This window comes from Oncorhynchus tshawytscha, linkage group LG07 (genome assembly GCF_018296145.1).
Source record: "Oncorhynchus tshawytscha isolate Ot180627B linkage group LG07, Otsh_v2.0, whole genome shotgun sequence".
NCBI classification, from domain to species: domain Eukaryota; kingdom Metazoa; phylum Chordata; class Actinopteri; order Salmoniformes; family Salmonidae; genus Oncorhynchus; species Oncorhynchus tshawytscha.
In genome coordinates this window covers 44,685,569-44,710,614 of record NC_056435.1, presented here as the reverse complement: position 1 = coordinate 44,710,614, position 25,046 = coordinate 44,685,569, and the positions used below count along the sequence as shown (strand labels likewise).

General features: G+C 42.5%; 1 protein-coding gene across 2 annotated transcripts in view; it reads right to left on the bottom strand.

Annotated features, from left to right (window-relative positions):
• Positions 1-1,732, bottom strand: part of LOC112254617 (FYVE, RhoGEF and PH domain-containing protein 5) — a 43,851-nt gene extending 42,119 nt beyond the window's left edge. For both annotated transcript variants that reach the window (XM_024427334.2, XM_024427335.2), the window contains exon 1: positions 1,478-1,732. In XM_024427334.2, the coding sequence (XP_024283102.2) occupies positions 1,478-1,487 (10 nt within the window). In that variant the 5' untranslated portion in view covers positions 1,488-1,732. The remainder of the gene's footprint in view (positions 1-1,477) is intronic.
• Between the last annotated feature and the right edge of the window lie 23,314 nt (positions 1,733-25,046).

The following is a 25,046-nucleotide window of genomic DNA, read 5'->3' as shown; positions in this document are numbered from 1 at the left end:
CTGGCAGCAATGATACTTAAAGTAGTCCAATTTACAGAATAAACCAACAGACAACTTCAGCTACAATGAGATTTCTTTCTTGCTATAACTGTGATATGTTGTTGTTTATCTACATTAGTTGAATGCACTGACTGTAAGTCTGCTAAGTGACCAAAATGTGAAACAAACCCGTGCACAGCATGTTGGGTGCTATTCTAATGAGCTCCGCCCCCAAACAAGTACACAATTTGGTTGGCCCAAACCAGACCAGATCTGAGCGAATCATAGACATCTAGGCTATGTTTTACAAGTGTGTACAGTACAGTACAGTTCAGTACAGTAGAGCACAGTAGAGCACAGTAGAGTACAGTACAGTACAGTAGTTTTATTCAGAGAGTAGTATAGAGTAGAGTAAAGTAGAGTACAGGAAAGTACAGATTAATTCAGTGTAGTAGATTTTCATTCAGCAGAGTATAGTGCAGTACAGTTTAGTAGAGTTGAGTAAAGTAGGGTACAATACATTATACTGTACAATACTGGAGCTTGGCGGTATACCGTATTTTACTATATACAGGTATTGATGCACAGACCAGTTTGGGTTTCTACAGTATTTAAATGTTTGGTTTGTTAACCCTCCTATTATGTTGCAGTTCAATTTGAACCATTTCCACTTTTGAGTTACTAGTTAACCTCTCTTTATCTCCATGAAATTAAATAACTTTTCCTCATTTAGGGTCATGAAATTAACTTCAAAATGTGGACACACTGATGTGTAGATTTTGTATACAAACATGATGTGGGTAATTTTGACCTGGGGACTTTCATGTGTATAGGTATTTGCACAGGTCCAAAATAAACACGTCTTTGATGTATTTTGTTTTGACTGGTTCTGGTTGCACGTTTATAATTATGTTTGGGTGAAAATGAACTTTCCCAAGCTTCTCCTTCTCAGTGTGAGAGCAGCAGATCTCTGACACAGACACTCAAAAATGTCAACAAATAGTTCTTAAATATAGAGTTTTTGAAATCAAATGTTCGTATATTTCTTCTTTCAGAAAGGTCTGACAAGACAAAATATCGTTTGGCTGTTTTTACATGATTCTTTGACTGTCTTGAGTGTTTAAACTGTGCAGGTGAATCTAACCCATACCACAATGGACATGTTTTTTTTCCCAGCGAAGCACAAGGGTTAAATGGTTACACCACTCAGACGTCTATGAATGTTCCAGATTTTTTTTTGGGGGGGGACACGACCAAAAATCTACTTGAAATCAAGGCCGCACCAAAAAATGACAGACGTTGGCGTTGGTCCATGCTTAGTAGGAAGTATGTCTCCCTACCTCCACACGCAATCCCTTTCCCATTTTTATATATGGGTAGGACACTCTTTTTTATAGGGACAAGACAAATCAGACAATCAGCGTTTTATTATGAACTGACCAAAACGTTGTCTAGACCTATATGATTTGTACATTTGTCCAAATTAAAGTGATCTTACCTGTGTTCATTTTCGTGAACCATCGGCGCGAACATCCGAACCGTTTATCATTTATCAATCCTTGTGAGAAAGCAACAACTCGTACATTCCATACAACAACACGTATCCCAAGAAACAGAAAGCAAGCTATTCAAAGACAAGCAAGGTCAAATAATAACTTTAGTTTTCTTATGTCGTTTTTATTTCGTCAAGTTACTTTCCAGCTGTTGTGGTCCTCGCCTGGTGAAGCGCGCATTGTATGTGGTGAGAGGCGCGACTAAATTGATGCACGAGGGTTTGGCGTTGGGAGCTGAGCGCGGGAGGTGCTCCCCTGGCGTTTCCTGAGGAGGAAGCGCCTTTTTCCCTGTCAGGGACTGACTTGCCCTTAAAACAACACACATTGAGGTGGAAAAGTTGAACTTATTATTTAAATTGAGTAGCCTACTAATGAGAGCAGTTAATTTAAATAGAAAAGCATATGGCCATTGCATGAAAAGGCATACACAATGAGTATCTTTTATTTTTACATTCCAATTGCCAATATGGGTAGGCTACTGTAACCCAAGGACATTGTAAGACTCGTTGACCCAGAATGCATTGCCTTTTGGCCCTCATCAGACAGATAGCCTATGTTAAATGCATTGACAAACTGGAATTGACAACATGCATGATATAGAAACAACTGATGGATTTCATGTTGTCCAAGCTGATGAACGTTTTGTGTGTTGAAAATGGATGGTTTTCTTTTCCACATGAGGCTATGTGACCATAGGCTCTGAGACATCCAGCTGAAAACAGAATGTGTGGGATCCCAGAGACTGCTGCCATTTGAACATTGCTTCCTGCCTATTCATCTGAAGTCTGATTGGAGGACAGCAGTCCCTTAAAACATTTCTGCATAACAGGAAATTGCTCTCCCTGTTTCCTGCACAAGGAGGCTTCACTTCCTTAGCAACTAATGGACAAAATGAGCACATTTAACCCTTTGGAGTGTTAAAACTCAAATGATGACAATGTAACGTCACAGGATGTACACCAAAAATAATTTATATTCCATTACAACAATGAAGCGTTGTGTTTAGAAGACCTCCCTATTTCCTATTGTGGTATACATTTCTATACAGTAGGCCTACTTATAAACCACATTTGGCATATTTATCATGAATGTACCATCTTTCAACTGCCTTGTCCTAACGCACCCTCAACGGAGTAGATAGAAACCGGAAACATCCGGTTTTCAGGGATACAGCATCTTCAACCAAGCTTCCTTTCCCCCTGGAAACCGGATGTGGGGACCCCACTCAGGCCTGCAATGTCAGGTTAGTCTTACTGTAACACCACAGCAGCTATTATGATCCATGAGTACTGAACTGACTTTACCTCATTCTGTATCTCTCAGGGTGTGACACATGGACACCCACGCGCGAGCACGCACGCACGCACGCACGCACGCACGCACGCACACACACACACACACACACACACACACACACACACACACACACACACACACACACACACACACACACACACACACACACACACGTTCAGCTGCAGAGGTAATCCTAGCAATCTCACTGTCACATGCAGTTCAGAGAGAGGCTAAACCCGCACAGAAGGCATGTAGATTTCTGCTCAGGACCACCAAAGAGAAAACTCAGAATGCCGGGATTACAGTGTTCCCAACCCCCAGGACATCCCTCCTTGCTGTGACAGTGCACATGGGAGGATATTGTATAAACTGCCTCTGCCTGAGAAAGGACCATGGGGTGCCATCTTCCTCTTGCTCTCTTTTAAAACATTGAATGGTCCAAAAATCTGGGCACATTAAAGCCAGCCTGGGGATTACTGCAGATATAATTCAACATGCAAAATACATGTGTCACAACCTGACACCCTGAGAGATACAGAGTGAGGTAAAGTCAGTCCCATTGCTAGCACTGGCAGCATTACAATAAGAGACACAGAAGGAAAACATCCAACTGTAGACCTGTCTCGGAAAGAAAAAACTATCTACAGTCCAGTCTAGTGCTCCCAGGCTCAAACTAGACGGCACCACACTCTGATCATATTACAGATTGATTAAACATACTTGAATTCGACCACAACTGTATTTCTGCAGAATTATCCTATTTGTACTTTTCAATCAGGGGCATCATGCATTATGACCAGTCCATATCATTTAAAGCTAATCCCTTAAATCAAATCAAATCAAATAAAATTGTATTTGTCACATACACATGGTTAGCAGATGTTAGTGCGAGTGTAGCGAAATGCTTGTGCTTCTAGTTCCGACAATGCAGTAATAACCAACAAGTAATCTAGCTAACAATTCCAAAACTACTACCTTATAGACACAAGTGTAAGGGGATAAAGAATATGTACATAAAGATATATGAATGAGTGATGGTACAGAGCGGCATAGGCAAGATACAGTAGATGGTATTGAGTGCAGTATATACATATGAGATGAGTATGTAAACAAAGTGGCATAGTTAAAGTGGCTAGTGATACATGTATTACATAAGGATGCAGTAGATGATATAGAGTACAGTATATACGTATACATATGAGATGAATAATGTAGGGTATGTAAACATTATATTAGGTAGCATTGTTTAAAGTGGCTAGTGATATATTTTACATAAATTCCCATTATTAAAGTGGCTGGAGTTGAGTCAGTGTGTTGGCAGCAGCCACTCAATGTTAGTGGTAGCTGTTTAACAGTCTGATGGCCTTGAGATAGAAGCTGTTTTTCAGTCTCTCGGTCCCAGCTTTGATGCACCTGTACTGACCTCGCCTTCTGGATGATAGCGGGGTGAACAGGCAGTGGCTCGGGTGGTTGCTGTCCTTGATGATCTTTATGGCCTTCCTGTGACATCGGGTGGTGTAGGTGTGCACCTTAACTTCAATAGGCATGACAACTGTTTTCAACAGTCCCCCAACTCAGGCCAAGTATAGCCTACTAGCAGCACAGATTGTTTTTTGATGATTGAAAAACATTAAGTACCATTACCTCTGACCCCTTTTGTTTGTCCAAGAAGAGTGTTTTCATATTGAGTCAATAAAGGGGTTGGGAGGTGGGCTCAGAGAGCAGCCCTGCTCTGTAGTGTGAGAGAATAATGGATCGCCTGATAACACATGACTGCAGATGTGGAGTACATGAAAATATCTGTTGGGCTCTGAGATGAGGGGGTTTCCTCCACACACACACTCTCTAACACACACACACAGACACACACAGCAATCCTTGCCCCCTCCTGAAGGGGAACGGATGTGAAAGAGGGTTAATAGGCCAGTGATGATCTCAGGGCTGGAATGTGAGGTGTTCTATTTAACGTGCCAGCTCCACAAACTGATCTGAGGCCAGTGTTGTCTAACACCTGTGCTGTGTGCAGCCAGCTGTGGTGTTACAGAGCAGGTTGTTGTGGGAGGAGGAGGATGATTAATGGATGGACCCATTCATGTGGCTGCTACACCACATGCAGTAATTAGGTCCACTTGCAAATCAGCATTAATAACCAGAGAGTGAGGAAAAGTGTATGTGTGTCTAAGATAAAGAAAGAACAAAAGAAGGAACAAAAGAAAGGAAAAAAAGAAAAGAAAGACACAAGAAAGAAAGAAAACGAATGAACGGGGAGGACGGCTCATGAACCCAGTCAATAACTTCCCTTTATTACAATGCCTTGTTCTCCTGGTTGTAACATTCATTAAAGGGAATTACTGACCCAACCAAATGGTATTTATTTGTGCACAGTGTGTTACAGGGGATTTTAACATTAGACTAAACATGGATGGTATTCAGTTGTTTTCTTTAGGAGCATGAAGGACTTTCTGTGAAGCAGCCTCATAGAACAATCTCATGGATGATTTTACAATGACCACCCTCTCGTAGGAACAGGTGTTATTTAGAGCCATTCAAAAACAATGACAGCACAGTCAAACCAAGAGCCAGCAAAATCACGCCTTCACACAGTTGGCTGTCAGGCTATGCATCGAAGAGGCACATAAGCATGCTTCTCGGTGCTGTGGTTTGGCTCTATCATACCATGCACAATGGTCTGATAATGAAGCATTCAGTGCACTCCGTAATTATTGAGAAGGTGAAGCATTTTTTATTCTCTACACTTCAAAACTTTGGATTTGAAATCAAACACTGAGTAAGAAGTTAAAGTAATGTCAGCTTTAATTTGATCCACATTGAATCGTTGTCACGACTTCCACCGAAGGTGGTTCCTCTCCCTGTTCGGGTGGTGCTCGGCGGAAAACAAGTTTAGGCATTTTTGCAAATTTATTAAAAATAAAAAACAGAAATACCTTACTTATAAGTATTCAGACCCTTTGCTATGAGACTCAAAATTGAGCTCAGGTGCATCCTGCTTCCATTGATCATCCTTGAGATGTTTCTACAACTTGATTGGAGTCCACCTGTGGTAAATTCAATTGATTGGATATGATTTGGAAAGGCACACACCTGTCTATATATAAGGTCCCACAGTTGACAGTGCATGTCAGAGCAAAAACCAAGCTATGATGTCAAAGAAAACGTCCGTAGAGCTGCGAGACAGGATTGTGTCGTGACACAGACCTAGGGAATTGTACCAATAAATGTGGGAAACATTGAAGATCCACAAGAAACAGTGGCCTCCATCATTCTTAAATGTAATACATTTGGAACCACCAAGACTCTTCCTAAAGCTGGCCACCCGGCCAAACTGAGCAATCAGTGAAGCATGGTGGTGGCAGCATCATGCTGTGGGGATGTTTTCAACGGCAGGGACTGAGAGACTGCCACCACCATGCTTCACCGTGCCAGGTTTCCTCCAGCCGTGACCCTTGGCATTCAGGTCCAAAAAATTCAATCTTGGTTTCATCAGACCAGAGAATCTTGTTTATCATGGTCTGAGTCTTTAGGTGCCTTTTGGCAAACTCCAAGTGGGCTGTCGTGTCCCGTGTATATGCACTACTCAAAAAAATAAAGGGAACACTAAAATAACACATCCTAGATCTGAATGAATGAAATATTCTTATTAAATACTTTTTTCTTTACATAGTTGAATGTGCTGACAACAAAATCACACAAAAATTATCAATGGAAATCAAATTTATCAACCCATGGATGTCTGGATTTGGAGTCACACTCAAAATTAAAGTGGAAAACCACACTACAGGCTGATCCAACTTTGATGTAATGTCCTTAAAACAAGTCAAAATGAGGCTCAGTAGTGTGTGTGGCCTCCACGTGCCTGTATGACCTCCCTACAACGCCTGGGCATGCTGAGGTGGCGGATGGTCTCCTGAGGGATCTCCTCCCAGACCTGGACTAAAGCATCCGCCAACTCCTGGACAGTCTGTGGTGCAACGTGGCGTTGGTGGATGGAGCGAGACATGATGTCCTAGTCCAGGCCAGTCCATAGCATCAATGCCTTCCTCTTGCAGGAACTGCTGACACACTCCAGCCACATGAGGTCTAGCATTGTCTTGCATTAGGAGGAACCCAGGGCCAACCGCACCAGCATATGGTCTTACAAGGGGTCTGAGGATCTCATCTCGGTACCTAATAGCAGTCAGGCTACCTCTGGCGAGCACATGGAGGGCTGTGCGCCCCCCCAAAGAAATGCCACCCCACACCATGACTGACCCACCGCCAAACCGGTCATGCTGAAGGATGTTGCAGGCAGAAGAACGTTCTCCAAGGTGTCTCCAGACTGTCACGTCTGTCAAATGTGCTCAGTGTGAACCTGCTTTCAGGTTTTTGCCAATCTTGGTGTTCCAGGGGGGATAAAAAAGGCCTGCACGGTGTTGGGCTGTAAGCACAACCCCCACCTGTGGACGTCGGGCCCTCATACCACCCTCATGGAGTCTGTTTCTGAATGTTTGAGCAGACACATGCACACATGCACACCCCTCCTGTCTCAGCCTCCAGTATTTATGCTGCAGTAGTTTATGTGTCGGGGCTAGGGTCAGTTTGTTATATCTGGAGTACTTCTCCTGTCCTATTCGGTGTCCTGTGTGAATCTAAGTGTGCGTTCTCTAATTCTCTCCTTCTCTCTTTCTTTCTCTCTCTCGGAGGACCTGAGCCCTAGGACCATGCCCCAGGACTACCTGACATGATGACTCCTTGCTGTCCCCAGTCCACCTGGCCGTGCTGCTGCTCCAGTTTCAACTGTTCTGCCTTATTATTCGACCATGCTGGACCTGAGCCCTAGGACCATGCCCCAGGACTACCTGACATGATGACTCCTTGCTGTCCCCAGTCCATCTGACCGTGCTGCTGCTCCAGTTTCAACTGTTCTGCCTTATTATTATACGACCATGCTGGTCATTTATGAACATTTGAACATCTTGGCCATGTTCTGTTATAATCTCCACCCGGCACAGCCAGAAGAGGACTGGCCACCCCACATAGCCTGGTTCCTCTCTAGGTTTCTTTCTAGGTTTTGGCCTTTCTAGGGAGTTTTTCCTAGCCACCGTGCTTCTACACCTGCATTGCTTGCTGTTTGGGGTTTTAGGCTGGGTTTCTGTACAGCACTTTGAGATATCAGCTGATGTACAAAGGGCTATATAAATAAATTTGATTTGATTTTGATTTGTGGCCTGCTGGAGGTCATTTTGCAGGGCTCTGACAGTGCTCCTCCTGCTCCTCCTTGCACAAAGGCGGAGGTAGAGGTCCTGCTGCTGGGTTGTTGCCCTCCTACGGCCTCCTCCACGTCTCCTGATGTACTGGCCTGTCTGCTGGTAGCGCCTCCATGCTCTGGACACTATGCTGACAGACACAGCAAACCTTCTTGCCACAGCTCGCATTGATGTGCCATCCTGGAAGAGCTGCACTACCTGAGCCACTTGTGTGGGTTGTAGACTCCGTCTCATGCTACCACTAGAGTGAAAGCACCGCCAGCATTCAACAGTGACCAAAACATCAGCCAGGAAGCATAGGAACTGAGAAGTGGTCTGTGGTCATCACCTGCAGAACCACTCCTTTATTGGGGGTGTCTTGCTAATTGCCTATAATTTCCACCTGTTGTATATTCCATTGCACAACAGCATGTGAAATTTATTGTCAATCAGTGTTGCTTCCTAAGTGGACAGTTTGATTTCACAGAAGTGTGATTGACTTGGAGTTACATTGTGTTGTTTAAGTGTTCCCTTTATTTTTTTGAGCAGTGTATATATTTTTCTATATTATATATATATATATATATATATATATATATATATATATATATATATATATATATATATATATATATATATAATATAGAAAAATATATATATATATTGTATATTTTTAACCTCAGTTTCAACATACTCTCCTGCAACTCGCCTCATCCAATGTGGTTTGTATCTGCTATTTTCTATACTTTAGAACCGGAACACCCAACAGAAGCTAGCCAACTAACTAGCTACTAGCTAATAGTCAGTTAGCCACTGCTAGCAGTCATCAGCTAACCTTAGCCTGGTCAACTCCTGTTAGTCTGCACAACGCGTTTCAACCCAGAGCATACCGGACTGCTCTTTCTCCACATCTCCGATTTCCTACCGCAAGCTGAACCCTTTCACCTGGATCATTGCAGCTAGCTAGCTGCTATCCGAGTGACTACCCTCTGGCTAACGTCTCTGTCCCGAAGCAAGCACCAGTGAGCCTGGAATTACCCTCATGCTAGGCCCATCTCTCGGCTAGCTGAAGAGGTCCATCAGCCACTCCTTGGGCTACAATACATATTTTGCAAATTGGCCTGGACCCCTTTTACTGCCGACACGGAGCCCCACCGATTCCACCACGACTCGTCTACCGACGTAATCTGCCCGAGGGGTTTCAACAGGCTCCTCCTTCACGACGTCCCCTGAAGGCCCATCCGTTAGCCTGCTAGCCGCGGCCCGCTAGCTGTCTAGAGCATATCGGACTGTTAGCTGAAAAGGACCATCGGCCATTTCTTGGGCTACAATACCTATTTTACCAATTGGCCTTACCCTTTTACTGCCTACACGGAGCCCTGCCAATCCAACACGACTGGTCTGTCGTCGTAACAGTCCGAGGGTGCTACAACAACAGATTTGTTCCGTTGCGACGTCCCCCCTAAGGTCATTCTGCTAGTCTGCTCTACCCGGCCCGCTAGCTGTCTGAATCGCCGTCTCCAACTAGCTTAGCCTCCCACTGGTACCTATAATCACTAGGCTATACCTGCCTCTCCCTAATGTCAATATGTCTTGTCCATTGCTGTTTTGGTTAGTGATTTTTGTCTTATTTCACTGTAGAGACTCCAGCCCTGCTCAATATGCCTTAGCTAGACCGTTTGTTTCACCTCACACACTTGCGGTGACTTCACCTGGTCTAAATGATGTCTATAGAGGCAAACCTCTCTCATCGTCACTCAATGCCTAGGTATACCTCTGCTGTATTCACATCCTACCAAACCCTTTTCTGTACATTATGCCTTGAATCTATTCTTCCGCACCCAGAAACCTGCTCCTTTTACTCTCTGTTCTGAACGCACTTGACAACCAGTTCTTTATAGCCTTTAGCCGTACCCTTATCCTGCTCCTCCTCTGTTCCTCTGGTGATGTAGAGGTTAATCCAGGCCCTGCTGCACCTAGCTCCACTCGCATTCCCCAGGTGCTCTCATTTGTTGACTTCTGTAACCGTAAAGCCTTGGTTTCATGCATTTTAACATTAGAAGCCTCCTTCATAAGTTTGTTTTACTCACTGCTTTAGCACACTATGCCAACTCGGGTGTCCTAGCTGTGTCTGAATCCTGGCTTAGGAAGGCCACCAAAAATCCTGAAATGTCCATCCCTAACTATAACATTTTCCGATAAGATAGAACTGCCAAAGGGGGCAGAGTTGCAATCTACTGCAAAGACAGCCTGCAGAGCTCTGTCATACTATCCAGGTCTGTGCCCAAACAATTCAAGCTTCTACTTCTAAAAATCAACCTTTCCAGAAACAAGTCTCTCATCATTGCCACTTGTTATAGACCACCTTCTTCCCCCTGGACACCATATGTCACATACTAATCATATGCATATACTATATTCCTGGCCTGAGTAGCAGGACGCCAAAATGTTGCGCGATTTTTAACAGAATTTCCGAAAAAGTAGGGGGGAAGCTTAACAGGTTAAATAAGCATGCCCCATTCAAAAAATGTAGAACCAGGAACAGATATAGCCCTTGGTTCACTCCAGACCTGACTGGCCTTGACCAGCACAAAAACATCCTGTGGCGTACTGCATTAGCATCGAACAGCCCGCGCGATATGCAACTTTTCAGGGAAGTTAGGAACCAATATACACAGAAAGTTAGGAAAGCAAAGGCTAGCTTTTTTTTCAAACAGAAATTTGCATCCTGTAGCACAAACTCCAAAAAGCAACTTTCCCAAACCTCCCTCATTTCTCTATCCTACCTTGCCTTTCTAAGGTATTCGAAAGCCAAGTTAACAAACAGATCACCAACCATTTCGAATCGCATCGTACCTTCTCCGCCATGCAATCTGGTTTCCGAGTTGGTCATGGGTGCATCTCAGCCACGCTCAAGGTCCTAAATTATATCATAACCGCCATCGATAAAAGACAATACTGTGCAGCTGTATTCATCGACCTAGCCAAGGCTTTTGACTCTGTCAATCACCACATTCTTATCGGCAGCTTCACGGTTTGGTTTTGTAGTGTTTATTGTTTTGTTGGTGTCATTTTTTATCATAAAAGAAAATGTACGGTCACCACGCTGCACCTCGGTCCAGTTCTTCCTTCAACAGCCGTGACATCTGGCCCTTCTTTGGACACTGTGTTAACTAACCTCCAGATGAGCTTCAATGCCATACAACTCTCCTTCCGTGGCCTCCAACTGCTCTTAAATGCAAGTTAAACTAAATGCATGCTCTTCAACCGATCACTGCCCGCACCTGCCCACCCGTCCAGCATCACTACTCTGGACGGTTCTGACTTAGAATATGTGGACAATTACAAATACCTAGGTGACTGGTCAGACTGTAAACTCTCCTTCCAGACTAACAAACAATGCTACAAGTTTTTATTTAACTACGCAAGTCAGTTAAGAACAAATTCTTATTTTCAATGACGGCCTAGGAACAGTGGGTTAACTGCCTGTTCAGGGGCAGAACGACAGATTCTCAATCAGAGACAACTAATGACACCTGCCTCTGATTGAGAACCATACTAGGCCGAAACATACAAATCCCCAAATCATAGAAAAACAAACAGACTGCCCACCCCAACTCACGCCCTGACCATACTAAATAAATACAAAACAAAGGAAATAAAGGTCAGAACGTGACAAATGCACTGTATTTGTGTCATTTTGGAGTCACCTTAATTGTAAATAAGAATAGAATATGTAAATTTTTAAATTAAGGAATCCAGAAGGAATCATGAATAATGATGAGTGAGAAAGGGGGGTCAAAGATCATACCTCCAAGACATGCTAACCCAGGGTTTCCCAAACGTAGTCCTCGGGACCCCAAGGGTTGCACATTTTGGGTTTTGCCCTGGCACTACACATCTGATTGAAATAGTCAACTAATGTGTCATTTTGGAGTCACTTTTATTGTAAATAATTATATAATATGTTTCTAAACACTTCTATATTAATGTGGATGCTACCATGATTATGGATTATTCTGAATGAATCATGAAAAATTGTGAACAGAGAAAGTTATAGAAGAACAAATATCATACCCCCCAAAAAATGCTTACTTCCCCTGTTATTTTAATGGTGCGAAGTTAGCATGTCTTGGGGGTATGATATCTGTGCATCTGTAACTTTCATTATTCATGATTTTTTCAGGATTATCCATAATCATGGTAGCATCCATATTAATGTAGAAGCGTTTACAAATATGTTATATTCTTATTTAAAATACAAGTGACTACAAAATGACACATTACATTTTTGACAATTGTTTTCTATTATGCACGAAATTTGAAACACAAAACAAACAGCAAACGCTTCCAACAAATCTGTAGAGTCACAAGTTTGATGTAGTCTTTGCCTGCTATGAATATTGGACCAAATGCTGCACTTTTTACTACTTTAATTCATATAAGTGAATTTGTCTGTATACTTTTGACCCTCTAAAATGGGGGGACTATGTATAACAAGTGCTAAACTGAAAATACCCTCAAATTAAAGCTGGCAGTCTGCAGTTTAACTTCATAGTCGTTGTTTGATTTCAAATCCACACTTTGCGTATAGAGCCAAAAGAAGAAAAACATGCTTCACCGTCCCAATAATAATGGAGGGCACTGTATATGATAAAGTGGGAGAATCCCTGTGCTGTGTGTGTTCCCTCTTGATTCACTCTTTCCTGTCACTGTTTTAAGGTCTTTCAGCTAAATTGGGCAGGGAAAGAGGGAGAGTATGGTTTCCAAACTTGTAAACATATATTTTTTCACACCTTCTGAACCAATAGCTTTGTACGAGTGATAGTTATGGCCAGAGCAGTTATGTATTGGGTCCTTCAGTCTATGTTATATACAGTTATGTATTGGTTCCTTCAGTCTATGATATACACAGTTATGTATTGGGTCCTTCAGTCTATGTTATATACAGTTATGTATTGGGTCCTTCAGTCTATGTTATATACAGTTATGTATTGGGTCCTTCAGTCTATGTTATATACAGTTATGTATTGGGTCCTTCAGTCTATGTTATATACAGTTATGTATTGGGTCCTTCAGTCTATGTTATATACAGTTATGTATTGGGTCCTTCAGTCTATGATATACACAGTTATGTATTGGTTCCTTCAGTCTATGATATATACAGTTATGTATTGGGTCCTTCAGTCTATGATATATACAGTTATGTATTGGGTCCTTCAGTCTATGATATATACAGTTATGTATTGGGTCCTTCAGTCTATGATATACACAGTTATGTATTGGTTCCTTCAGTCTATGATATACACAGTTATGTATTGGGTCCTTCAGTCTATGATATACACAGTTATGTATTGGTTCCTTCAGTCTATGATATACACAGTTATGTATTGGGTCCTTCAGTCTATGATATACACAGTTATGTATTGGGTCCTTCAGTCTATGATATATACAGTTATGTATTGGGTCCTTCAGTCTATGATATATACAGTTATGTATTGGGTCCTTCAGTCTATGATATATACAGTTATGTATTGGGTCCTTCAGTCTATGATATATACAGTTATGTATTGGGTCCTTCAGTCTATGATATATACAGTTATGTATTGGGTCCTTCAGTCTATGTTATATACAGTTATGTATTGGGTCCTTCAGTCTATGATATACACAGTTATGTATTGGGTCCTTCAGTCTATGATATACACAGTTATGTATTGGGTCCTTCAGTCTATGATATATACAGTTATGTATTGGGTCCTTCAGTCTATGATATATACAGTTATGTATTGGGTCCTTCAGTCTATGATATATACAGTTATGTATTGGGTCCTTCAGTCTATGATATATACAGTTATGTATTGGGTCCTTCAGTCTATGATATATACAGTTATGTATTGGGTCCTTCAGTCTATGATATATACAGTTATGTATTGGGTCCTTCAGTCTATGATATACACAGTTATGTATTGGGTCCTTCAGTCTATGTTATATACAGTTATGTATTGGGTCCTTCAGTCTATGATATACACAGTTATGTATTGGTTCCTTCAGTCTATGATATACACAGTTATGTATTGGTTCCTTCAGTCTATGATATATACAGTTATGTATTGGTTCCTTCAGTCTATGATATATACAGTTATGTATTGGGTCCTTCAGTCTATGATATATACAGTTATGTATTGGTTCCTTCAGTCTATGATATATACAGTTATGTATTGGTTCCTTCAGTCTATGATATATACAGTTATGTATTGGGTCCTTCAGTCTATGATATACACAGTTATGTATTGGGTCCTTCAGTCTATGATATATACAGTTATGTATTGGGTCCTTCAGTCTATGATATATACAGTTATGTATTGGGTCCTTCAGTCTATGATATATACAGTTATGTATTGGGTCCTTCAGTCTATGATATATACAGTTATGTATTGGGTCCTTCAGTCTATGATATATACAGTTGAATTTCTAAGTTATGTGAAGTGTCACAAAAAATAGCTGGTTATAAAAGTAAGATAATAACAAGCAATCACTTACAATGTTAACACAATCACTACTTCTGTTAACACCCATCTGACAAGAAGTTGATGTGGTTTACATTAGCTGTAATTCAACAGTAACTGTTTTGCGGGAGGGGATTAAATTGAGTCAAGGGGTTGAAGTGTGTTCCTGCGTGTTCACATTTATCTGTCTTCATATCTATTGTGTGAGCCTTGGAGTCGGTTCACGCTAATCATAAAATACAGCCACACTTTCGCAGTATTGAAAATGACAGAAAATATTTATGTAACAATGTAAGCAAACGCTCATGCTCACACGTACACACAAACTGGATGAAAACATGTTTGTTCTACTTGGATTGTGCTCTTGGCTGGCGCAGCTATGCTGAGTGTAGCACAGCTGTGTGTCCTGTCAGGTCTACAGAGGGGAGAGCAATGGGGTGCTGACAACCTCTTGTTGTGTCATGGTGAGCTAAATATAATTTCACATCATGGCTAAGGAGGAAAACACATCAGGGTTGTTTTTCTTTTTTCTGTAAGACCTTCCTGACCTTTGTACAATGATCACAGGACATTATTCCCTCGCTCTCTTTCCCTCTGGATATCTCAGCAAATACGTTTTTTCAAAGAATGTTCTGATTCCTGGTGAGAAGTTTAGCGCTACCCCCTCAGGTCTGAATAGTTTTTGATGAATCAAACTTTATTGAATCACAGTGGACCCCTTGACATAGATTATGGTTATGGTGAAAACATAGACCTACATCTTTCAGGCGCATTCTTTGAATTGCTAATGAATGTTATTTGAAAATCTGATTTGAAACATTCCTGCACTTAAATCATTGAAAGCCAAAAAAAATGCATCCGGGAAAATTATGCACTAAAATAGTAACCAAAAAACAGCATGGTATGCATGCAATTTCAACCCCTGAACAATAAACAATGGACAAGGAAAGGTCAAAGTGTGTGTGCGTGTGTGTGTGTGTGTGTGTGTGCGTGCGTGCGTGGGTGTGGAAAGAAAAATGAAGAGCCTAGACCTAAGTAAGGTCAAAGTGTGTGTGTATGTTTGTGTTGGGTGTGTGTTAGTGAGTGAGTGAGTGAGTGGGCCTGTGGTGCTCTGCTGCCTGGGTTACAGCCCAACATCTCCACTTTACTGCCTCTCTCCATGGTCACTAAGGTCACCGGCATCATCAACTATACACACACAACAAATATCCCTGGTTAAAATACAATTATAAACTGGGTGGTTTGAGCCCTGAATGCTGATTGGCTGACAGCCATGGTATCTCAGATCGTATACCAAGTCTATGACAAAACATGTATTTTTACTGATATAATTACGTTGGTAACCAGTTTATAATAGCAATAAGGCACCTCAGGGGTTTGTGATATATGGACAATATTCCACAGTTAAGGACTGTGTCCAGGCACTCCACGTTGCATTGTGCTTAAGAACAGCCCTTAGCCGTGGTATATAAGCCATATGCCACACCTCCTCAGGCATTATTGCTTAAATACACTTTGCAGGAGAAACTATGGTGTAGGTTCTGCTTGAGAATAGAAGGCCCTGGATCCAGAAAAGTGCTAAAAATAGCCCATATTAACATACATAGCCTAAGAGACAAGGTCCATGAAGTCAATAACTTTCTTGTAACAGATGACATTCATATTCTGACTATCTCTGAAACTCACTTAGAGAATACATTTGATGATACAGTGGTAACAATACATGGTTATAACATCTACCAAAAAGACAGAAATGCCAACTGAGGCGGTGTTGCGGTCTATAATATGTGTGAAATGCTTGATAATGTATGTGATAAACAGAGAAGTACAGATGAAGTCGGAAGTTTACAAACACTTAGGTTGGAGTCATTAAAACGTGTTTTTCAACCACTCCACAAATTTCTGTGTTAACACGTTCATCTGTACAAACAATAGTACACAAGTATAAATACCATGGGATGGGACCACGCAGCCATCATACTGCTCAGGAAGGAGATGCATTCTGTCTCATAGAGATTAATGTATTTGGTGTGAAAAGTGCAAATCAATCCCAGAACAACAACAAAGGACCTTGTGAAGATGCTGGAGGAAACAGGTACAAAAGTATCTATATCCACAGTAAAATGAGTCCTATATCGACATAACCTGAACGGCCGCTCAGCAAGGAAGAATCCAGTGCTCCAAAACCGCCATAAAAAAGCCGGACTACGGTTTGCAACTGCACATGGGGACAAAGATCGTACTTTTTGGAGAAATGCCCTCTGGTCTGATGAAACGAAAATAGAACTGTTTGGCCATAATGCCCATCGTTATGTTTGGAGGGAAAAGGGGGAGGCTTGCAAGCCGAAGAACACCATCCCAACCGCGAAGCACAGGAGTGGCAGCATCCTGTTGTGGGAGTTCTTTGCTGTAGGATGGACTGGAGCACATCACAAAATAGATAGCATCATGAGGTAGGAAAATGATGTTGATATATTGAAGCAACATCTCAAGACATCAGTCAGGAAGTTAAATCTTGGTCGCAAATGGGTCTTCCAAATGGACAATGACCCCAAACATACTTCCAAAGTTGTGGCAAAATGGCTTAAGGACAACAAAGTCAAGGTATTGGAGTGGCCATCACAAAGCGCTGAATTCAATCCTATAGAAAAGTTGTGGGCAGAACTGAAAAAGCGTGTGCGAGCAAGGAGGCCTACAAACCTGACTCAGTTACACCAGCTCTGTCAACAGGAATGGGCCAAAATGCACCCAATTTATTGTGGGAAGCTTGTGGAAGGCTACCCGAAACATTTGACCCAAGTTAAACAACTGTATACAGTCACACAAACACTCCTTTCCCCCTAAGGTCTCTAGGGGGCACGGCCCTGGACTTTGTGGTGTCCAGCATGTCAGACAGGGTGTGCATCCTGGCCATGCAGAGCAAGAGGCTGAGCATAGCCAGACCTGCCACCACAGCCTGATGCAGTGCCACTGACACCAGAGGGATGATATTTGTTACTCCTCCCTCCTTTGTCATCTTCTCCTGACTCAGGACATTTTTCATCAGGATGGGGGGGGGTCTCAGTGACTGATCTGCACTCTTCCCACAGTAACTGCCTATGATGACAAGGGAATGTAAAGGGGTTTAATTTGATTCTGACATTGTTAGGAAAAAAAAAAGTTTATTTTTGTAATAGAAAATTGATTACCTTTCAAAGTGTCAAAGTTCAAATTGTCAATACAAAATAAAGCACATTCTTCTCATTTCTTGTTTTGACATCAGTGTAACTACCCACTATGCAGGCTCGCGTGCGTGTACGTACAGTTGAAGTCGGAAGTTTACATACACCTTAGCCAAATATATTTAAACTCAGTTTTTCACAATCCTGACATGTAATCTTAGTAAAAATTCCCTGTTTTAGGTCAGTTAGGATTACCACTTTATTTTAAGAATGTGAAATGTCAGAATGATAGTAGAGAGAATTATTTATTTCAGCTTTAATTTATTTCATCACATTTCCAGTTGGTCAGAAGTTTACATACATACCTTTAAATTGCTTAACTTGGGTCAAACCTTTCGGTAGCCTTCCATAAGCTTCCCACAATAAGTAAAATGGGAAGCTTAAAAATAAAATGGGTGAATTTTGGCCTTCCAGGTGACGCTGATTGGAAGAATGCCAAGAGTGTGCAAAGGGCCATAAAGGGAGACCCCTGTGTGTAACCAACGGTGAGTCAATTTGAAGTTTCTAGGGATGGAATGATATCCTGTCAAAGTGTCAGTGACATAACACTGGTGTTAGTGAGGTTTCCCATTATATGCATGCCTTTGAAAGTTGGCTTGTTGGTTTGCTGAACCACAATGGTCTACTCCTGTATAGTAACTCTTCAGTCATTATCTCCATGCCAGAGACAGAGGTCCACCTCTAATTAAATCCCCTATGGGAACTGTTAGCTAAGTGCTACAATAGTGGGAGCTAACCTATCTCCCTGTCTCATATACACCTATCTCGTGAGGAGGGCTACCCAGAAACACTTGGAAGAAAGACGTTCAGGCAGAAATGACTGAGAGAGGCCTCAACTGGTGTGACCTGAAAAAACTTGTCCTAAATCAAGTGAGATGGAGAACATTTATCAACGGCCTGTGCTCCATAGAAGCCAAGGTCTTAAGTAAATTAAGTCATGAGGTGGACAGGCATGATTTCCTTTTGCAATGCCAACATCCATACATCTGGTTGGGATCATTTGTATTCCATGTACCATACCTTACAGGAGACCATCGGGCATAGGGGAGGATTTCAGAGTGTTATCATTTTGTGCCACGTTTTCAGATAAACTGAAGGGTATCCTTGCTGACATTGGACATGCCCCACATGATGTCTCACTGATGAAGGGAGAGGTAGAGTGAATGAAGATGTATGCAGGGTATGAACCAGATCTTTTCAGAGAGTGCCCCATGGGAGCAGGCAGGAGTGCAGTGAGTCGACACAGCGCAGCACGTACACATGCCTACACATATCCTGCCAATCACTCACATCGATTTGTCACATGCTTATTTAAACAGTCATGGCACCATAAAACACAAATACACGGTCAGCAAACACAAACACACGGTCAGCAAACACAAACACACGGTCAGCAAACACAAACACACGGTCAGCAAACACAAACACACGGTCAGCAAACACAAACACACGGTCAGCGGCGATCAGCCTTGGACAGAGGAGAAGAATAAAAAAACATTTGGGAGGACAGGCTCGTGGTAATGGCTGGAGCGGAATAGGTGGAATGGTATCAAATACATTAAACACATGGTTTCCATGGTTTCCATGTGTTTGATGCCATTCCATTCGCTTCGTTCCAGCCGTTATTATGAGCCGTCCTCCCCTCAGCAAGTAAGAGTTGCTTTACTATAATAGTCACAGCAGTTTCTGTAATATTCATTCCATTCGTGTGTAGTATAGCTTGCAGATCCTCTAATGACTGGTTCAGCAGGCAGTTTAGACCTTAAGGTTCTCTCCCCCATGACCACACCGAGTGCCATAAAGTTTGCATGTGAAACACAGGCTAGTTCTGCCACTACCAGACAGTATGGAGGCTCACAGTAATGCCACTCCTGCTGCGTTAGTGTAAAGCAGCCTAAAAGCAGCATATGTAAGACAGGCGGGCCAACATCCAGTGGGGCTAATGGCAGACCTACAGCTGTGACTCCCCAGTACACCCCAGTAGCAGATGGATCAGAGAGAGAAGAGAAAATAGTCCCTGTGGATAATGTGATGACTCCATTTGGCATGATACAACTCAGTGTGGGGCTGTTGGATTCATGTATTAAATAACGCTTTCACAGTTTGATAAACACTTCCTATTAGTGTTGTATTTCTCCTCACTGGTTCTGTTGTTCCCTCCATGTGGTGAGGAGGACCAGTCTTCTCCAGCCAAGGGAGTAGGGCCTTCAGTTCCTATACTGTGGCGTTGTATGTCATTTTTCATTCATAACCCTTTGTTGCCTACAAATGAGATCCTGCCCTCGCGGCTGATACAATAAGGACGATTGCAAGATCGTAACAAATGGTTTTAATTGATCCCCTAAGTAGATGGAAATCTATTCAAAAGAGAGCGGTTAAGGTGTTTAAACTGCTGAGATGTATCAAATTGCAGAAAGAGTGTTTGTGTACTTGTGTGTTCAGCTGAAATGGGAATTTGATAGGCTGTTTGTCTCCCGGGCATATCTGCGGATAAAGAGATTAGCAGAGTGCTGATCGTTGTAGGCACTGCACGCAGGCTCGTAATGGAATCCTAAATCACACCGACGTAAAATAAAAAGTAAAAAAAGAGAAGGGGGCTGAAGGGAGGAAGAAGAGTCACTGGCGGTGCTCTCTCTCTTTCTCTGTCCATTCGTGTTTCTGGGGGGCAGAGACCTTGGCTGTATCTTATCCTATTAGCTCATGATGTTTCCAAACACAGAGGCCATGACAAGTAGACACGAGCTGTGTTGAGATGACGAGGGATTAGGCCTTGCAGCAACAACTTTAAAGGGTGATAAAAGAAAGTTATAGCTACTTATAAGGTTTTGGGCTCTTTCATGTTATAGAATGTTTATGGCACTCTGAACACAACAGCAACACTGCTAGGCTACTATGGAAGGTATATTACTCTCCAAACTTTGCTGGCTTGGATATTTTCTTCTCACACAATTGTCCTTTTCATCATGGTTTCAGCAAATATGGTAGATGCGTAACCAGGCCAGCTCAGTACAGCTTGGTTTGGCTTGGCTCGGCTCAGTATGGTGAAAAGCCCTTAGGAGGAATAATGAAAGATAGATGAAGGTTCATTTGCACCAATGAAATGAATCAAATGACTGAGTTTGTGTTTAACGTAGGTTTAGTGCTACTGAAGATAAAAGATGAGTTTAGTCTAATGGAGAAATTGTGATGGTGATATAGATGTCAGACAGTGGCACTCTCTCCTGTTGATCCCCTCAGGCAGATGGACGGGAGCCCAGGTGTCGATCTGCTCTTTATTCCCAGCCTGCATGGCTTTATTACGGCATTCCGATACTGGGGGGGGTAATTATTTTATATATTTTTTTATCAAGGGAGGCCAAATGCTTCTTGGCATCAATCAATCAAATGCTATGGTGGCAACATGTTATACTCTTCTGGTCCAGACAGCATCCAATACTTGGGCTACACATACTCTGTCTCCCTTGCTCGGATGATTTCTCCGGTGAGATTCAGCCAGTTGCGAATTGAAGGAAAATTATAAAAACACAGAGAGATGAAAGATAAAAAAATATATATTATGCAATAATTTATTGGTCAAATATTTGGGAATGTCTGGCTTCCTTTGGCGTCCATGAATACACATCACTGCTGCTAGTTGCCATGTATTCATCCAACAGTAAAAATAAACTACCCAGAGACTACAACCCAGAGACTACTACCCAGAGACTACTACCCGGAGACTACTACCCGGAGACTACTACCCGGAGACTACTACCCAGAGACTACTACCCAGAGACTACTACCTAGAGACTACTACCTAGAGACTACAATCCAGAGACTACAACCCAGAGACTACTACCTAGAGACTACAACCCAGAGGCTACTACCCAGAGACTACTACCTAGAGACTACTACCCAGAGACTACAACCCAGAGACTACTACCCAGAGGCTACTACCCAGAGACTACTACCCAGAGACTACTACCCAGAGGCTACTACCTGGAGACTACTACCTAGAGACTACTACCTAGAGACTACTACCCAGAGACTACTACCCAGACTACTACCCAGAGGCTACTACACAGACTACTACCCAGAGACTACAACCCATAGAGTACTACTCAGAGACTACTAAACAGAGACTACTACCCAGACAACTACCCAGAGACTACAACCCAGAGACTACTACCCTTAGACTACAACCCAGAGACTACAACCCAGAGACTACTATCCAGAGACTACTACCCAGAGACTACTACCCATAGACTACTACCCATAGACTACAACCCAGAGACTACTACCCTTAGACTACTACCCAGAGACTACAACCCAGAGACTACTACCCAGAGACTACTACCCAGAGACTACTACCCAGAGACAACTACCCAGAGGCTACTACCCAGAGGCTACTACCAATAGACTACTACTCAGAGACTACTACCCAGAGACCTATAGGCAGGGATTAAAGCAAATCATGGTTTAAGCCAAAATCCTATATTTTGAGTCAGGTGACAATGTACAATGTGCTGTTGGGGAATAATCAGAATTAGTTGGTAACATAGGTAAGATGTTTTATATTCATCATATGATTGTAAGTTACTTCTCATCAGAATGTTTATTTTTGTATAATACTGTGGCCGGGTTGCAGTCATCTGTTCTCTGTCAGGACTAAGTTACTTGGGCCGCAGAGAGGGGAGAGGTCAAGCGTGTATCTCTTGGCTCCACAATGTCTGTGTGCCAGTCAATGTGTCTCTGTGATCTTGTCAAGGAGGGGTGGATTTGATATATGCCTGTTGATATGAGGATTTGTTTTATGGTTCTGAGTTTGAGAAAAGAACATAGTTTAGGAGACAAAGCTGAACGATAAATTATGGCCAATGCTGTCTGGCTATGTGTGTCTTTGCTATAAAGGATCTCAGTTGCAATGTGTAAGGGACTCTCAGAGAATTCATTTATAGACATTGAATTGATCTGAGAGTCACAGGGTTGTGATGGAGCTCATATAATTAAAGATGGACTTTATGATAACTCTGACTTGTGTGTGGTTTGCTCTCATGATTTGGTAAATACAGGAAATTTCCACGACAGTGCTCTTCTACTTTTTTACGATCCAGGATCTTGGCTGTCCAACTGATGACAGAGTTGGAGCAGGTCTCTTTGCTGATGTCGAGTTTGACATTGAATGTGTTTGTGTGACCTCAGCTCAGCCTATAAGAAAACCGGGCCCATCGATCACACAAAGGCTCATTATAGATTAGTATAACAAAGAAATTGTGCTAAAAATAATAATAATAATCTTAACAGGCCCATGGCAGCTGACCATGTCACCGTTTTCATTGTTTTACTTTTATATTTCAAAAATAAATTAATATTTGACCAGCCCACCCAACCTAAAAAGTGGTCCAGCCCATCTGGCATTTGCCACTTCGTGGCAGTGGTGACATGCTTCCTGCAGGCCCCAATACGGTATTGACTGTGAAGTCCGAGAACAGTTTTACAGCGGCTTGCACCTCAATGTGTCGTTCAGGAGGAGATGAATGTTGTCTCCTAGAAACAAACAACCCAATATAGTATGATAATGAACACTTCAACCAAGATGGACTGGGACTCCCTGCTGCTCTTCTCTCTCTCTCTCCCTTTCATTGCCAATCCAATGTGAATGTCACTGACAGAAGCAACCCAAAACAGATTAAACACATTTAATGGCAGGCAGTTGAAATGGAAATAGTATTTTCCTTATACGAGGTTAGGTGCCATCCATGGTCAAGTAATGCAGATAATGAATGAGTATAGGGGTCGGAAAACATGTACTGAATTCTCCTTCGCTTGGCACATAGGGCATGTCTGGTTCAATTAACCCAGGAAGCACACTAGCTGACCCATAACACAATCATCTCAATTTCTCCAGGCTCACCAACATAGCACACTGCCCTGGCATTCTACCTCTCAGGCGAGCATGGAATCCTGTGATAAAGCCAGTGATGGAAGACAATGAACGTATTTAAAAGTCAGTTTGAATATCTTGGGGAAACAAATACTGTAGGCCTATAGGCTACCGGTGGTCCTAACCCCATGGTGGACTCTGTTGGACATAAATCATTTGTATTAATTACACTGTCAGGGGTAGAGAACTCACTACATGACTATGCCAGGATCAATCCCATCTGTCCACTGCGTTTGGCCGCTCTGCTGTACTTAATGGCTGGGCTGTATAGTCCTTATTGGGTTACTGCCGTTCTGCTTATCCCCTGGATTAGACATCCATCACTTCAGGATGATAACTGTCTACCGCGCTTCTCAGCATCCCACACACACACACACACACAACACAAACACACAGATGCGTGTGCAGGAACGCACGCATGTACACACGCACGTACACGCAACAGTCTTATGGAGATAGATGGCCACTGCTCACAACAACATGGTCATTATTGGGTTGATAAATCTACAATAATGGAGAATTTCAATAAGCATTTTTCTACGGCTGGCCATGCTTTCCAACTGGCTACCCCTACCCTGGTCAACAGCTCTGCACCCCCCACAGCAACTTGCCCAAGCCTCCCCATTTCTCCTTCACCCAAATCCAGATAGCTGATGTTCTGAAAGAGCTGCAAAATCTGGACCCCAACAAATCAGCTGGGCTAGACAATCTGGACCCTCTCTTTCTAAAATTATCTGCCGCAATTGTTGCAACCCCTATTACTAGCCTTTTTAACCTCTCTTTCGTATCGTCTGAGATCCCCAAAGATTGGAAAGCTGCCACGGTCATCGCCCTCTTCAAAGGGGGGGACACTCTTGACCCAAACTGCTACAGACCTATATCTTCCTACCCTGCCTTTCTAAGGTCTTCGAAAGCCAAGTTAACTAACAGATCACCTACCATTTTGAATCCCACCGCACATTCTCAAATCAAATGTATTTATAAGGCCCTTCTTACATCAGCTGATATCTCAAAGTGCTGTACAGAATCCCAGCCTAAAACCCCAAACAGCAAGCAATGCAGGTGTAGAGGCAAGAAACTCTCCGCTATGCAATCTGGTTTCCGAGCTGGTCAAGGGTGCACCTCAGCCACGCTCAAGATCCTAAACAATATCATAACCGCCATCGACAAAAGACAATACTGTGCAGCCGTATTCATCGACCTGGCGAAGGCTTTCGACTCTGTCAATCACCGCATTCTTATCAGCAGACTCAGCAGCCTTGGTTTCTCAAATGACTGCCTCGCCTGGTTCACCAACTACTTCTCAGATAGAGTTCAGTGTGTCA